The sequence below is a fragment of the Dipodascopsis tothii genome (assembly GCF_038497935.1).
Source record: "Dipodascopsis tothii strain CBS 759.85 unplaced genomic scaffold V1510scaffold_3, whole genome shotgun sequence".
NCBI lineage: Eukaryota > Fungi > Ascomycota > Lipomycetes > Lipomycetales > Lipomycetaceae > Neoaidaea > Neoaidaea tothii.
Genome location: NW_027117987.1, coordinates 275,778 through 287,725, shown reverse-complemented (window position 1 = coordinate 287,725; position 11,948 = coordinate 275,778). Strand labels below are relative to the sequence as shown.

General features: G+C 67.7%; 8 protein-coding genes across 8 annotated transcripts; 4 read left to right on the top strand and 4 right to left on the bottom strand.

Annotated features, from left to right (window-relative positions):
* Positions 1-527: 527 nt before the first annotated feature.
* On the bottom strand, positions 528-2,100 carry V1510DRAFT_410830 (nucleolar dead-box protein). The gene has a single exon (XM_066932789.1). The coding sequence runs from the start codon at positions 1,869-1,871 to the stop codon at positions 594-596; it is 1,278 nt and encodes a 425-aa protein (XP_066791198.1). The 5' UTR covers positions 1,872-2,100; the 3' UTR covers positions 528-593.
* Positions 2,101-2,924: 824 nt separating this feature from the next.
* On the top strand, positions 2,925-3,802 carry V1510DRAFT_410827 (40S ribosomal protein uS7). Its single transcript, XM_066932788.1, has one exon. The coding sequence runs from the start codon at positions 3,011-3,013 to the stop codon at positions 3,668-3,670; it is 660 nt and encodes a 219-aa protein (XP_066791197.1). The 5' UTR covers positions 2,925-3,010; the 3' UTR covers positions 3,671-3,802.
* Positions 3,803-3,922: 120 nt separating this feature from the next.
* V1510DRAFT_410824 (Swi5-domain-containing protein) lies at positions 3,923-4,946 on the top strand. The gene is made up of 2 exons (XM_066932787.1): positions 3,923-4,796; positions 4,828-4,946. Exons 1-2 carry the CDS (start codon positions 4,095-4,097, stop codon positions 4,894-4,896), a joined length of 771 nt encoding a protein of 256 aa, XP_066791196.1. The 5' UTR covers positions 3,923-4,094; the 3' UTR covers positions 4,897-4,946.
* A 127-nt stretch (positions 4,947-5,073) lies between these two features.
* Positions 5,074-5,943, bottom strand: V1510DRAFT_359765 (uncharacterized protein; the record flags this gene model as incomplete). The annotated part of the gene is made up of 1 exon (XM_066930983.1): positions 5,074-5,943. One exon carries the CDS (start codon positions 5,941-5,943, stop codon positions 5,074-5,076), a length of 870 nt encoding a protein of 289 aa, XP_066791195.1.
* Positions 5,944-6,761: 818 nt separating this feature from the next.
* On the top strand, positions 6,762-8,296 carry V1510DRAFT_410819 (uncharacterized protein). Its single transcript, XM_066932786.1, has 4 exons — positions 6,762-7,014; positions 7,073-7,575; positions 7,607-8,201; positions 8,254-8,296. The coding sequence occupies exons 1-3, from the start codon at positions 6,963-6,965 to the stop codon at positions 8,135-8,137; spliced, it is 1,086 nt and encodes a 361-aa protein (XP_066791194.1). The 5' UTR covers positions 6,762-6,962; the 3' UTR covers positions 8,138-8,201; positions 8,254-8,296.
* V1510DRAFT_410817 (putative methyltransferase-domain-containing protein) lies at positions 8,296-9,711 on the top strand. Its single transcript, XM_066932785.1, has 2 exons — positions 8,296-8,524; positions 8,555-9,711. Exon 2 carries the CDS (start codon positions 8,555-8,557, stop codon positions 9,590-9,592), a length of 1,038 nt encoding a protein of 345 aa, XP_066791193.1. The 5' UTR covers positions 8,296-8,524; the 3' UTR covers positions 9,593-9,711.
* V1510DRAFT_410816 (Aldehyde/histidinol dehydrogenase) lies at positions 9,569-11,263 on the bottom strand. The gene has a single exon (XM_066932784.1). The coding sequence runs from the start codon at positions 10,937-10,939 to the stop codon at positions 9,593-9,595; it is 1,347 nt and encodes a 448-aa protein (XP_066791192.1). The 5' UTR covers positions 10,940-11,263; the 3' UTR covers positions 9,569-9,592.
* V1510DRAFT_443942 (uncharacterized protein) lies at positions 11,048-11,901 on the bottom strand (the record flags this gene model as incomplete). Its single annotated transcript, XM_066935674.1, has 2 exons — positions 11,678-11,901; positions 11,048-11,598 (listed from the first exon to the last, which is right to left on the bottom strand). A coding segment is annotated over exon 2 (450 nt), but the record flags the coding sequence as incomplete, so codon positions are not given.
* Between the last annotated feature and the right edge of the window lie 47 nt (positions 11,902-11,948).

The window sequence follows — 11,948 nt, the reverse complement described above, 5'->3', positions numbered from 1 at the left end:
GTGTGTCTCAACTGCGCGCCTGCGCACGATCGTCCTCGACCGGGCCCCGTTGTCTTCGTCGTGGATCCGGCACCGATCCTCGATTGGGAGTTGTGGCACACCAGCCGCGCGTTGTTGTGGCTGCCCCAGATCTCGTTGTGTTTGGGATTGCCCAAAAGTGGCGGTGCGCGCCGCCGGCTGCGTCGGCCGGCGCGATCTGCCCTGGAAGCCTCGGCGATCAGGCGCTGCTGACCGGCCGTCGTAGAGTGGATGGGCCCGCGGAGGGCAGTGGTATGCACGCGGCCAGAAGAATTTGCGCGGCGGAATTTATGGGCGGCCGCCTGGCTGACCCGGTTGCAGCGTGCGAGCGGCGCTAAGGCGGTGCCCGGCGGCGTGGATCCGCTAGCGTGCGAACGGCCGGCTAGCGCACGATCACAAAACCCAGGCGCCCGGTTCCTGGCACGGGTTTCGAGTCACGGGCCGGGCGGCCGCGCCGGGCGGCCCGCCGGCCGCGGCTACGCTCGACGCCGCACGCGGTGCGGCTCGGACCAAGGCAAACTTTTGTATATTACATCGCCGCTGCGCGGCCCGGCCCCGCCGGATGCATCCGCCCACTACTTGGGCCCGCGCTTCTTCTTCCGGCCGTGCTCGCTCGTGACCTTGTCCTCGAACCAGGTCCGCTTCGGGCGCGAGTGGATCTCGTCGCGGTGCTTGAGCATGTTCTCGGTCTTGCGCAGCTCCATCTCGGCGATCGCCAGCGCCTTCTCGGCCTTCTCCTCGCGCAGGACCTCCTCGATCCGGTCGGTCTTGCCCTCGAGCTGGCCGACGATCTTGGTGACCTCGGTCCAGTTGACCTCGCGGCTGACGGCCTTGGCCTCGCCCTTCTTGATGTTCTTGATGGCGTCCTTGACGATCGCGCGCTCGGTGGAAGCCTCGCCCACGAAGGTCACGCTGCGGCCCTGGCGGCCGGCACGCGCCGTGCGGCCGATGCGGTGCATGTACACCTCGTACGTCTTGGGCACGTCGTAGTTGACCACGACCGCGATCCGCGGGATGTCCAGGCCGCGCGACGCCAGGTCCGTGCACACCAGGATGTTGGTCTTGTTGCTGCGGAAGTCGTTGATGCCCGCCAGGCGCTGCTCCTGCGACAGCGCGCCGTGCAGCTCGCCCACGCGGATGCCCATCAGGCCCAGCGCGATCCGCAGCCGGTGCGCGGTCTCCTTGCGCGCCACAAACACCATGATCCGCTCGTTGGCGTCCAGCTTGCGCAGCAGCCACGTCAGGATCGCCGGCTTGGCGCTCTCGCGCTTGCGCAGCCGCACAAACTCCTGCACCAGGCCCGACGCGACCTGGTTCGACGGGTTGATCATGATCCGGATCGGCTGGTGCAGCGACAGCTGCACCAGCGACTTGATGCTCGACGTCATCGTCGCCGAGAACAGCAGCGTCTGCCGCTTGGCCGGCAGCAGCTGCAGGATCTCGGTGAGCTCGGTCTGGAAGCCCTCCTCGAGAATGCGGTCGGCCTCGTCGATCACCAGGATCTCGACGTCCTCGACCTGGAAGCTCGGCGAGTTGCGGATGTGGTCGATGAACCGGCCGGGCGTGGCGATCACCACGTCCGGCCGCGCCTTGAGCTCCTGCTCCTGCACGCGCAGGTTCAGACCGCCGACCGCCAGGCCGAACTTCATGCCGGGCATGTACTGCGACAGCTTGCGGCCCACGTCCGCCACCTGGATCGACAGCTCGCGCGTCGGCGTCACCACCACCACCCGCGTCGACTGCACCTTCTTGGACCGGTGCAGCAGCCGCTCGAGCACCGGGATCATGTAAGCCGCGGTCTTGCCCGAGCCCGTCACGGCGCCGGCCACGATGTCCTTGCCCATCAGCGCCATCGGGATCACCCCGCTCTGCACCGGCGTCGGCTTGGTGTAGCCCAGCGCCGACAGCGCCCGCAGCAGCGGCCGCGACAGCGCCAGCGTCGCAAACTGGTCGTGCACAGACTTCTTGTCCAGCTTGGGCTGTGCCGCGAAGAACTTCTTGCGCGCGGCCACCTCCTCGGCGTCCTCGGCCTCTGAGACCTCGTCGTCGTACGCGTTGTTCACGTCGCTCGACTCGCTCTCGCTCTCGCTCTCCTCCTTCTTGATGGCGGTCTTGTTGGCCTTGCCGGCCTTCTTGGCCTCCTTGGCCTCCTTGGCCGCGGCCTTGCGCGCCTCCTTTTTGGCACGGCCGGTCAGCTCCGGCTCGGCCTCGTCTGCCGACGACTCGTCGTCGCTCGGCAGCCGCAGGGGGCCCTTGAGCTTCTTGCCGGCCGGCGCGGCCTCGTCCGCCGAGTCCCCGTCCGCGTCCATGTGCCGCCGGATGATGCTGTCCAGATCGACCTGCTTGCGGCCGGCGCCCTTGGCGCGCTCCTCCATCATGTCCCAGCCATCGACCGCTGTGCTCTCGCCGAGGACCGAGTCGTCAAACGTGAGCGAGAACGCCTTGTTGAAGTTGTTCTTCTTCTCGCGCTGCTGGGCCGCGGTCGTTTCGTCGTCGCTAATCTCGATCTCCTCGTCCGAGTCATAGTTCTCGACCTCCTCTTCCGAGTCCGAGATGCCCTGGATGAAGTCGTCGTACTTGGACATTGTGGTTCTAGCCGTCCGCGGTGAATGCACAAGAGATCCGGCTGGGCTGCTGAAAATCTTGCCTGCGCGCTGCGACTAATTTTTTCGTTGGGAGACCGATTAAGGTTTGGAGGTTGGAAATTTTTTCGGAGGCGGGGTGACAGCGTGGCTGAAGCGCGCCAGTGTCACTCCGGAACGCGCGGCGTCATGGCGGGGCACCCCCCCCGGCTGGGAGGACAGTCCCCGGCACGTAAATCTTGTTAGGGCTCAACCCTAGAAAAAAAGTCACGGCCGGCGCGCCTGCTGGGACCACTACCGCCAGGGCAGAAGCAATTTTACACAAACATATCAGAATATTGGATATAGTCCTTTCCTCCCTATTACAATACTAATCAACAGAACACCGGTTCACAAGTATCGTTATAATCATGTCCGAATACGAGGAGACTCCCGCCGAGACCTTTGAGGTCGAGGCTCCCACCTTCAAGACCGTCCTGCCCGACGAGGTTGTCGCCGAGGCCGGCCAGGTCAAGCTCTTCAACAAGTGGTCGTTCGAGGACGTTGAGGTCAAGGACATCTCGCTCACCGACTACATCCAGATCCGCCAGCCTGTCTACCTCTCGCACTCGGCTGGCCGCTACGCCTCCAAGCGTTTCCGCAAGGCCCAGTGCCCCATCATTGAGCGTCTCACCAACGCCCTGATGATGAACGGCCGCAACAACGGCAAGAAGCTGCTGGCTGTCCGTATTGTCAAGCACGCTCTTGAGATCATCCACCTCCTGACGGACCTCAACCCCCTGCAGGTCATTGTTGACGCCATCGTCAACTGCGGTCCCCGTGAGGACTCGACCAGAATCGGCTCGGCCGGTACTGTCCGCAGACAGGCTGTCGATGTCTCGCCCCTGCGCCGTGTCAACCAGGCCATCTCCCTGCTGACCATCGGTGCTCGCGAGGCCTCGTTCCGCAACGTCAAGACCATTGCTGAGTGCCTCGCTGAGGAGCTCATCAACGCTGGCAAGGGCTCGTCCAACTCGTACGCCATCAAGAAGAAGGACGAGCTGGAGCGTGTTGCCAAGTCCAACCGTTAAACTACTCATCCATACACTTGTGGGTTTACATTTGGCGGTAGAAGTCAAAACTGTGTCGGTCTTCCAGATGTACCTAGTTGTAAAAATATCATGCTCTTAAAAGTTATCTAATACAACTCTGACTCTGTCTAACAAGTGCCGGATGCTGGAGGGTGATGTAGGGCCGGCCTGCGCAGCCTGCGTACGCTATGCCGCTGTGCGCCGGCCGGATCGTCCGACGTGTTGCCGTCGTGCTGTTTGCGCCTGCATGCATGGAGACAAATTTTTCCAGCCACGTGACTGAGGCACCTCAGCTTGCTGATTTGCTTAGTTAAGCAGTGGCATACAAACAATGCTCGCGTTCCGCAGCGCGACCGCGCGCTCGATACCAATACCATGACCGAGCCCGCAGCCACCGTGCCTGACGAGCCCGCTGAATATACCCATGATACCCCGGTGGAGCCCCCGATCGAGCTTGACGATGACGTCCAAGGTACGTCGCCGGCCGATGGCTCTGACGACAGAAATCGACGCTTTCGACGCGTCCAGCGAGTCTGGCATGCTCTCTGAATGGGACGGCGACGAGCCGGCCCACACAGGGTCCATTCCAGACCATGGCACAGCGCTCTATCTAGACGACCCCGAGCTGCCGGTTGTGCCTGGTCCGATCCAATTCGAGCGCGTACTGTTGCCGCCACCAGTGCAAATACCAGAGCAAGTTCCAGAGCCTGATCGGTCGCCAAAACGGCCGGCCACCGCCTTGACAGACATTCTAGACACGCCAGAAGATACCCCCGAGTACGACGAGCGCTCGGCCAAGCGATTGGCCGTCAGCGAGCCGCCGCCAGCTCGTCCAGAGGCGACCGCGGCCGAAAACGTACCCGCAGAACAGCCCGTTCACGACCCGCCCACGGCGCCGCCCGCCTCGCTCGCCCCCAGCGAGCTGCCCGTGCGCGAGTCAACCCAGGAGGAGCTCGCGCTGGCCCGGATCGAACAGAAGCGCGAGAAACTGGCGCGGCTCAACGACGAGTACGCCCAGCAGGCAGCGCAGCTCGACGACGACCCCGAGCGCATCGTGCGCACACACCTCAGGCTCCACCGCACGTACAACGAGATCCGCGAGATCGGGCTCGGGCTCATTGGCATGGTAGGTGGGCGCCCGGCAGCGCTGACGGCAGGTGGCCGACGTCAAGGGCGTCGACGTCCGCGAGATCATGGCGCACTACGGCGTCCGCGCGGGCGATTAGAGAATGGTCTCGTTTGTAGTCTACCTAGAAATACAATACCTAAACATGCTATGGAGAAAGAACGTGCCAAAACCATGCACAAAACTAGGATGCTGGAAGAGGAGTGCTCGTGCTGAGAACAAAAAGTCAGATAGTCCACTGTGCATATGTACAGGAGCGTTTTGGTCTGGGCGGCGGTCAGTTGCTGGTCCGTGGGCGGGGGATGGCGGCCTGACGCGTGGTATGCTTGCGCAGCCGCTGGGCGTACTCGATCGAGCTCTCGATGACGGCCTCGAACTTCTCCTTGTCGCTGGCGGCGCTGTTGCGCTTGTCGATCCAGTAGCCGAGCATGACTGCGGCCTCGGTCTTGACGCGCTCGAGCTCCCGCATGTGGTTTTGGACCTCGTCGTACGTCATGCGCGCGACGGCGACCTCAGACACCTTGGAGAGCTGGCGGGCGTAGTCGGCGTCAAAGTCGGGCGGCGCGGCCGACGACTTGGACGAGGCCGTTGACGGCGACGGCGAGTGCGTGGCCGACGCCGGCTGCGACGGCGGCGTGTCGCCGCCGGGGCGCTGCCGCGACGACAGCACGAGCGGTTCGACCTTGTTTTTGGCCGGCAGGATCTCGTCGAGATCGATCGGCAGGCCGAGCGAGATCAGGAACGACCGCCGCGACGTCGACGTCGTCCACTCGGTCGTCTGCGCGGTCGGCGGCGTGCGGAGGTGCGCCCAGATCGACTGGCACCGGTCCGAGACGAGCATCGACGGCCGCGACCGGCTGACGAGCATCTGCTCGGGCCAGCCGTTGTCGAAGGCCTCGGGAAAGAGTGCGTCGGCGATGGCGCCCGAGACGAGCTCGGACTGCTCGCGCGACTCGAAGTCTGTGTCGATGAGGACGCGGACAGCACTGGCCGCCGGCGCGGCCGGCGAGACCGCCGAGGCCCCCGGGGCGGGCGCGGTCTGTGTCGCGTCGAACGTGTCGGCGTCGCCAAAGTCGCCAAAGTCGTCGTCGTCGTCGTCGTCGCCCCACGACGGCTGCGCGGGTGACGTCCAGCTGGTCGAGTGCATGGCGGGCTCCGTGTGTGCGCGCGGCGGTGTGGATGGGTCCGAAAACCCGGCTGAGAAGCCGCTTAAGTCTGCGGCCGGAGACGGCGGGTCGAGCGCGACGGAATCGAGCGCGGCAGCCGTCGCGGTGACGTCAGGCTCGGTGTCGGACGCAGCGGCGGGCTCGATGCCGGACGGGGCCACGGGCTCGGGCCCGGCGTCGGCAGCGTCGCTCGGGTCGGCCGGGTCGGCGCCGGCGGCCAGATCGGGCGAGGCGCCGTGAGCCGCACGGTCTGCGGCGCGGTCAGCCGCACCTGGTGCGGCGCGGTCAGCCTCATCTGCGATCGCATCCTGAGCCGCATGCCGTGCGGCGTCGGCGCCCCCGCCGGCCCCGCCCACCGTCTCGGCCAGCTCGGCCGGCCCGGCCGGCTCGGCCTCCTCGACCGCCTCCACAAAGCTGCTCGCGCCGCTGCTCGTGTCGGCCGCGCTGTCGTCGGCCGGCGGCGTCGTCCCCCCCGCATCCACGCCGCCCGGCGTCGGCGCCCGGTCTGCCACCGGCTCCATCGAGCCCTCGCGGCTGCTGGCGTCTGAAATGTCGGCGTCGTGGCTGGCCATCCTTGGCAATGCCCGCGCTCGCTGTGCACTCCTGGCTTGGTTCGCTCCGCGCACTCTGTGCGCAGTCACGGCCCCGGCGTCGTAGTTCCCGCTGGATGGACTCTCGATCGGTCCTCACGACCCAATCTGCATAGTCCGCCGCCCGTGGATGGCGTGCGTGTGTGTCGGCGCTGATGTGCAAAGGCGAGGTCGTCTAAAATGTGTGGTGGCCCTTTTGGCGTAGGACGCCGCTCCCGACGACGTTGAAATCGCGCACGACACCAGCCCGCCCCGAGCACGCGGCTGTACCAGGAAACGGCCGAAACCGGCGCGGATCGATAGAGCACGAGCGCGGGCACCGAAGAGTCCCGCCAGAGACTGCCCCGCCCAGCGACCGCCGCTGGAGATCGACATTCTTGACCGCTCCCGTGAGGCTCTGAGACCACACAATGGCCCCGCCGCTGGTCGGACTCGTCCTGTGGATGTTTGTGCCGTCGATGGGTGAGTGAGCGGCCGCGCGGGCGCGCAGGCGCCGCTGGCGAACAGCGCTGACGACCAGCAACGTCGACCGTGCTCAACGCGTACTACCGCGTCTTTCCGGCCGCCGCTGCGCCGCCGCAGTCGCGCAAGCACGCCCGCGATCGCAAGGCTGTCTACATCGCGATCGTGCTCGGCTACCTGGTGTACACGGTCGTGGCGGCGCTGCACGACGTCGTCTCTGCCGGCAACTTCTACCGGGCCTTTGGCGCGTCCACGCAGACAGACGACCGCGCGCTGCGGTCAACGTACCGCCGGCTGGCGGCGCTGCACCACCCGGACAAGAGCGGCGGCGCCGGCGACGCCGAGTACATCGCGATCAAGCGGGTGTACGACACGCTGTCGAGCCCGGTCGCCCGCTTTGCCTACGACCGCTTTGGCCCCGCCGTGCTCGACTGGCAGGGCTGCAAGACGGCCATGGACTACGTCACCCGCGGCATCTACGTGTCCGCACCGCACTACCTGGGCTCGCTGGTTGTGCTGACGGCGCTGGTCGTGTTTCGGCAGCGTGAATACGGCGCCTACGTAAGTTCTGCCGTGATCGCGCTGACACCAGTGGCGCTTCTACGCGCTCTTTGCCCAGGCCGTCTTCGAGCTCGTGCTCGTCACGGGCGGCGCCGCGCAGCCCCTGCTGGCCGGCCTGCCGTACCCGTTCACCGTGCACGAGATCGTTGCGGTCTCGCGCAAGGTCGTCATCGCCCTCACCATTGCCGGTGCCCAGATCGGCCCGCTGCTCTTTCCGCGGCCGCTCGAGCCCACGTCCGAGCTCGCGGCCGAGCAGCAGCGGTTCATGGAGGCCATGCTCGGCCGGCTCGACGCCATGACCGTCACCGTCAACGCCGAGGCCAGCCGGACGTTTCTGTCCGAGCTGCAGCCGTTTCTGGTCGACGTGCCGCCGCCGTTCGACCGCGTCGTCGGCGAGGTCGCCCTGGCCGACCGCCTGCGCGCCTGGATGGTCGAGCAACGTGTCCGCGGCCACCCGCGCGTCCGCGAGGCCGTGCAGGACGCCATGGCCAAACGCCACGGCTCTGTTGCCTTCCGCCGCCCGCGCCCAGAGCCCAAGGACAGGGCCGACAAGGCCGAGTAACAATGCATCACCGCTGCCATAGCACCCGTCGTTGGCTGCGTGTAGCGCCGCCAATAGGACGTACCCGCGACGGGCGCCGCCGGAGGCTCGCAGCACCGCCACTGGTGAGCCTCCGGCGGCGACTCCGTCGAGGGTGGCTGCCCTGCGGGCAGATCGTACCCGTGGCGCCTGTGGCGCATAGCCGCCCGCAGGCAGCCCTGACAGCCGCCGCCAGAGGCTCGTGCATGGCGCGCCTGACGGGTAACAGGTTTCAAGTTACGCGTGGAACTGTCGACATCGCGACTTTGTAGTTAAGCGAAAGCTCGGGAAGCAACCACAACGATCCAATTCCCCGGGCGATCCGCCGAGCAGCGAGTGATCCGCCCGACAGCGAGCGATCCGTCCAAGGTACGTGGGCGGCGGCCGGGCTGACCGCAGATGGACGCCAAAGCGCGCACGGTAGCCCTGATTCGCCGGCAGTTCCAGCAGCTGGTTCCGCCAACAGCGTTCCGGCTCGAGCTGGACGACGGGGCCGATGCAGACTTCGTGGCCGATGCAGACGGCCCCGGCAGCCCGCACCGGCCTGCTCTGCCGCTGATCTGCCTGCCTGACGTGCAGGAGCGGCTGTTTGCAGAGGTGTTTGCGGACCTCAACGTCGAAGAAAACGATCCGCCCGCGCGATACGCCTTCGCCGTGCTCAAGAAAATCAACGCCGCCATCGAGGCGCATGCGGCAGACGACGTCGAGGTCTCGGAGGACATCCTGGGCGCGCTGGTCGGGCTCATGTCGGCGGTGGCCGGCGGCGCCGGGGTGTCGACGGATGCGAGCCCGGTGCGGTACTCGTTCGACCGGCCGGACGGCGGCGAGGACACGATCAGGATCTCGGAGGTGCGCACGCTGATCTCGGGGTTCGGCTCGACCGGGCTGCGGACGTGGGAGGCCGCGCTGGCGCTGGGCGAGCACCTGCTGGCCGGCCACGGGCCGCAGGTGGCGGGCCGGCGCGTGCTGGAGCTCGGGGCCGGGTCCGGGTTCGTCGGGCTGCTCTGCAGCAAGCTGGGCGCGGCGTCCGTGGCCCTCACGGACGGCTCGCCCGAGGTCGTCGGCCGGCTGGCCGGCAACATCGCGGCCAACGGCGTGGCCAACGTCTCCGCCGGCGTTCTCCGATGGGGCGCCGGCGACGAGGACCACGCGGTGCCGGGCGGCGTGGACGTCGTGCTCGGCGCAGATCTCACGTACGACGCGGTGCTCGGCGCGCTGCTGGCGCACACGCTGGCGGCGGCGCTGGCGGCCAGCCCGCGGGCCGAGATCGTGATCGCGGCCACCGTGCGGTCGGCCGAGACGGTCGGCGCGTTCGAGGCCGCGCTCGCGGCCCACGGGCTCTCGCACACGCACACGGTCGCGCGGCCGGCGCCGCGGTTCTTCTACTACGCGGCGTCGCCGCCGATCCGCATCTACACGGTCGCAAAATGCATTTGACTACTGGGCGTTGGCCGCCAGCGTGCCGAGATTGACCACAAACTCCCACAGGCTCGACGCGTACCCCGCCGTGTTCATGGCCGTGATCAGCGTCAGCGCCTTGTTGACGCTCGGCAGCGGGTACCGGATCGTCGCCGGCAGCGACGTGTGGACCAGCGGGTACTTGTCGTAGCACACGCTCTTGGCGTTGCAGAGCCCGACCAGGCCCTCCTCGCCCGAGAACTTGCCGTAGCCGCTCTCGCGCACGCCGCCGAACGGCAGCTGGCACACGTAGAACGTGGCAAAGTCGTTGACGGCCACGTTGCCGGTGCGCAGCTCGCGCACGACGCGGTCGATGGCCGGCGAACGGCGGCCGGAGCCAAACACGGCGCCGCCGAGGCCGTAGCCGGTGGAGTTGGCGATTGCGATCGCGTCCGTCGTGTCGCGCGCGCGCATGACCACCATGACGGGCGCAAACAGCTCCTCGTTGGCGATGCGCATGGCCGGCGTGACGTCGACCAGCAGCGTGGGCTCGAAGAACGCGCCGAACGGGTAGCGCGGGTGCGCGTACCGGCGGCCGCCGGCCAGCAGACGCGCGCCGCCGGCGACGGCGTCTGCAATGAGCGCCTCGAGCGCGGCGAACCGCGCGTCGCTGATCATGGCGCCCATGTCGACGTCGCCGTCGACCGGGCTGCCCACGCGCAGCTGCGGCACGAGCTTCTCAAAGACCGCCACGAGCGCGCCGTACGCGGCCGGCTCGGCCACGATGCGCTCGATGCCGATGCAGTTCTGCCCGGACGACTGGAACGAGCCGCGCATGAGCATGGCCGCCAGGTCGCCGGCCGAGCGCTCGGTCCACGCCGGCCGGTGCTCGTCCAGGACGACGACGGCGTCCTTGCCGCCGAGCTCGACCACGACCGGCGTCAGCGACCGCGCGGCCGCGGCCAGCACCCTGTGCGCGACCGGCTTGGAGCCGATGAACGTCAGGTGGGCCAGGCCGGGGTGCGCCGACACGTGGTCGGCGTCCTCCGGCCAGCAGCAGACGAGCTGGACCAGGTCTGGCGGCGCGCCGCACGCCCGCAGCGCGCTGCGCACGATCTCCAGGTACTGCCGCGACGACCACACCACGTTCTCCGAGCACTTGACCACGATGGCGTTGCCCGTGAACAGCGCGGCGATGATGGGCCCGACCATGTTGTGGAACGGATAGTTCCACGACACCAGCGCGGCCACCACCCCCAGCGGCTCGTACACGACCTCGGCGGCCTTGAAGCGCATGAGCAGGTTGGCCGGGCCGCTGCGCCGCGACGGCCGCAGCGCGCGCTCGCCGTGTTTGATCACCCAGGCCAGCTTCTCGAGCGTGACCATGATCTCGCCCAGGCCGGCGTCCACGAGCGTCTTGCCCGAGTCGCGCGCGGCCACCTGCGAGAGCTCGGTCTGGTGGCCCTTGACGAACGCGAGGAGGCACTGCAGCACGCGCCGCCGCTCGGCAAACGAGCTGAGCTTCCACGAGGCCTGCGCGGCGGCGGCGGCGGCGACGGCCGCGTCGATGTCCGCACGCGTCGAGATCGGCAGCGCGCCGAGCGAGAGCCCGGTCGCTGGGCAGAACGCGTTGATCCTGTCGGGCCGGGCCGGGTCGCGCAGCTGGGGGGGCGCCGTGGCGGGCTTTTGCGTGTGGGGCCAGTCGACGGCGATTTCCGGCGGAAATTCGTACGCGATCGCCGGCGGCGCCGGCGCGCCGACGGCGGCGCGCACGCTCCGGACGACCAGCACGGTCGCCAGGACCGCGCCGGCGGCCACGGCCAGCGGCAGGCGCGCGGCGGCCTGCGGCGAGACGCGCTCGAGCGCAGCCCACACGGGCGTGGTCCGCAGCACGGCGTCCAGCGGCTGCACAAAACGATCGACGGCGGACTGGAGACGATCCATGGTCGGCGGTCGGCTGAGAGATGCAGGCTGCGTCTGGCGCTCCGCTCTCACTGTCGCGAGGGTGAGCCAGACGATTGTGGCCTGGGGTGGACGAGATGAGCCTGGCTGTCAGCGCGCACACGACCGGGGCAGGCAGGCGCGGCTGCGGGCGCAGCCGGCCAGGACGGCGCCCAGACGTACCTCGGTGTCCAAGCAGGGACTCGACGGGCTGGCAGCGCTCAATTCCGTGTCTAGCGGGTGGCCGTGGGGTGAGCTGGGCCGTCGTCAAGTTTGACTGAAAATCTGGATTTTGGTAGCGTGTGGGAGCTAGACCGATGCGGCTACGGCGACACCGAAAGTTGCCAGGGCGCTGCCGGATGCGAGGCAGTTATGCAGGCTAATGCACGCCCATGTGTACACCGCAGGGTCAGCCTGATGTGGGCGCCGATGGGTTCTCCAGAAGGGGCTAGGC

Bases quoted from the DNA above. Each gene is read 5' to 3' on its own strand.
- V1510DRAFT_410827 (XM_066932788.1), top strand. From the start codon at position 3,011: ATGTCCGAATACGAGGAGACTCCCGCCGAGACCTTTGAGGTCGAGGCT.
- V1510DRAFT_410830 (XM_066932789.1), bottom strand. From the start codon at position 1,871: ATGGCGCTGATGGGCAAGGACATCGTGGCCGGCGCCGTGACGGGCTCG.
- V1510DRAFT_410819 (XM_066932786.1), top strand. From the start codon at position 6,963: ATGGCCCCGCCGCTGGTCGGACTCGTCCTGTGGATGTTTGTGCCGTCG. The intron at 7,015-7,072 runs GTGAGTGAGCGG...GCTGACGACCAG, and splicing joins GATGTTTGTGCCGTCGATGG to CAACGTCGACCGTGCTCAAC. The intron at 7,576-7,606 runs GTAAGTTCTGCC...CGCTGACACCAG, and splicing joins AGCGTGAATACGGCGCCTAC to TGGCGCTTCTACGCGCTCTT.
- V1510DRAFT_410816 (XM_066932784.1), bottom strand. From the start codon at position 10,939: ATGGTCACGCTCGAGAAGCTGGCCTGGGTGATCAAACACGGCGAGCGC.
- V1510DRAFT_410824 (XM_066932787.1), top strand. From the start codon at position 4,095: ATGATACCCCGGTGGAGCCCCCGATCGAGCTTGACGATGACGTCCAAG. The intron at 4,797-4,827 runs GTAGGTGGGCGC...CGCTGACGGCAG, and splicing joins GGCTCGGGCTCATTGGCATG to GTGGCCGACGTCAAGGGCGT.
- V1510DRAFT_410817 (XM_066932785.1), top strand. From the start codon at position 8,555: ATGGACGCCAAAGCGCGCACGGTAGCCCTGATTCGCCGGCAGTTCCAG.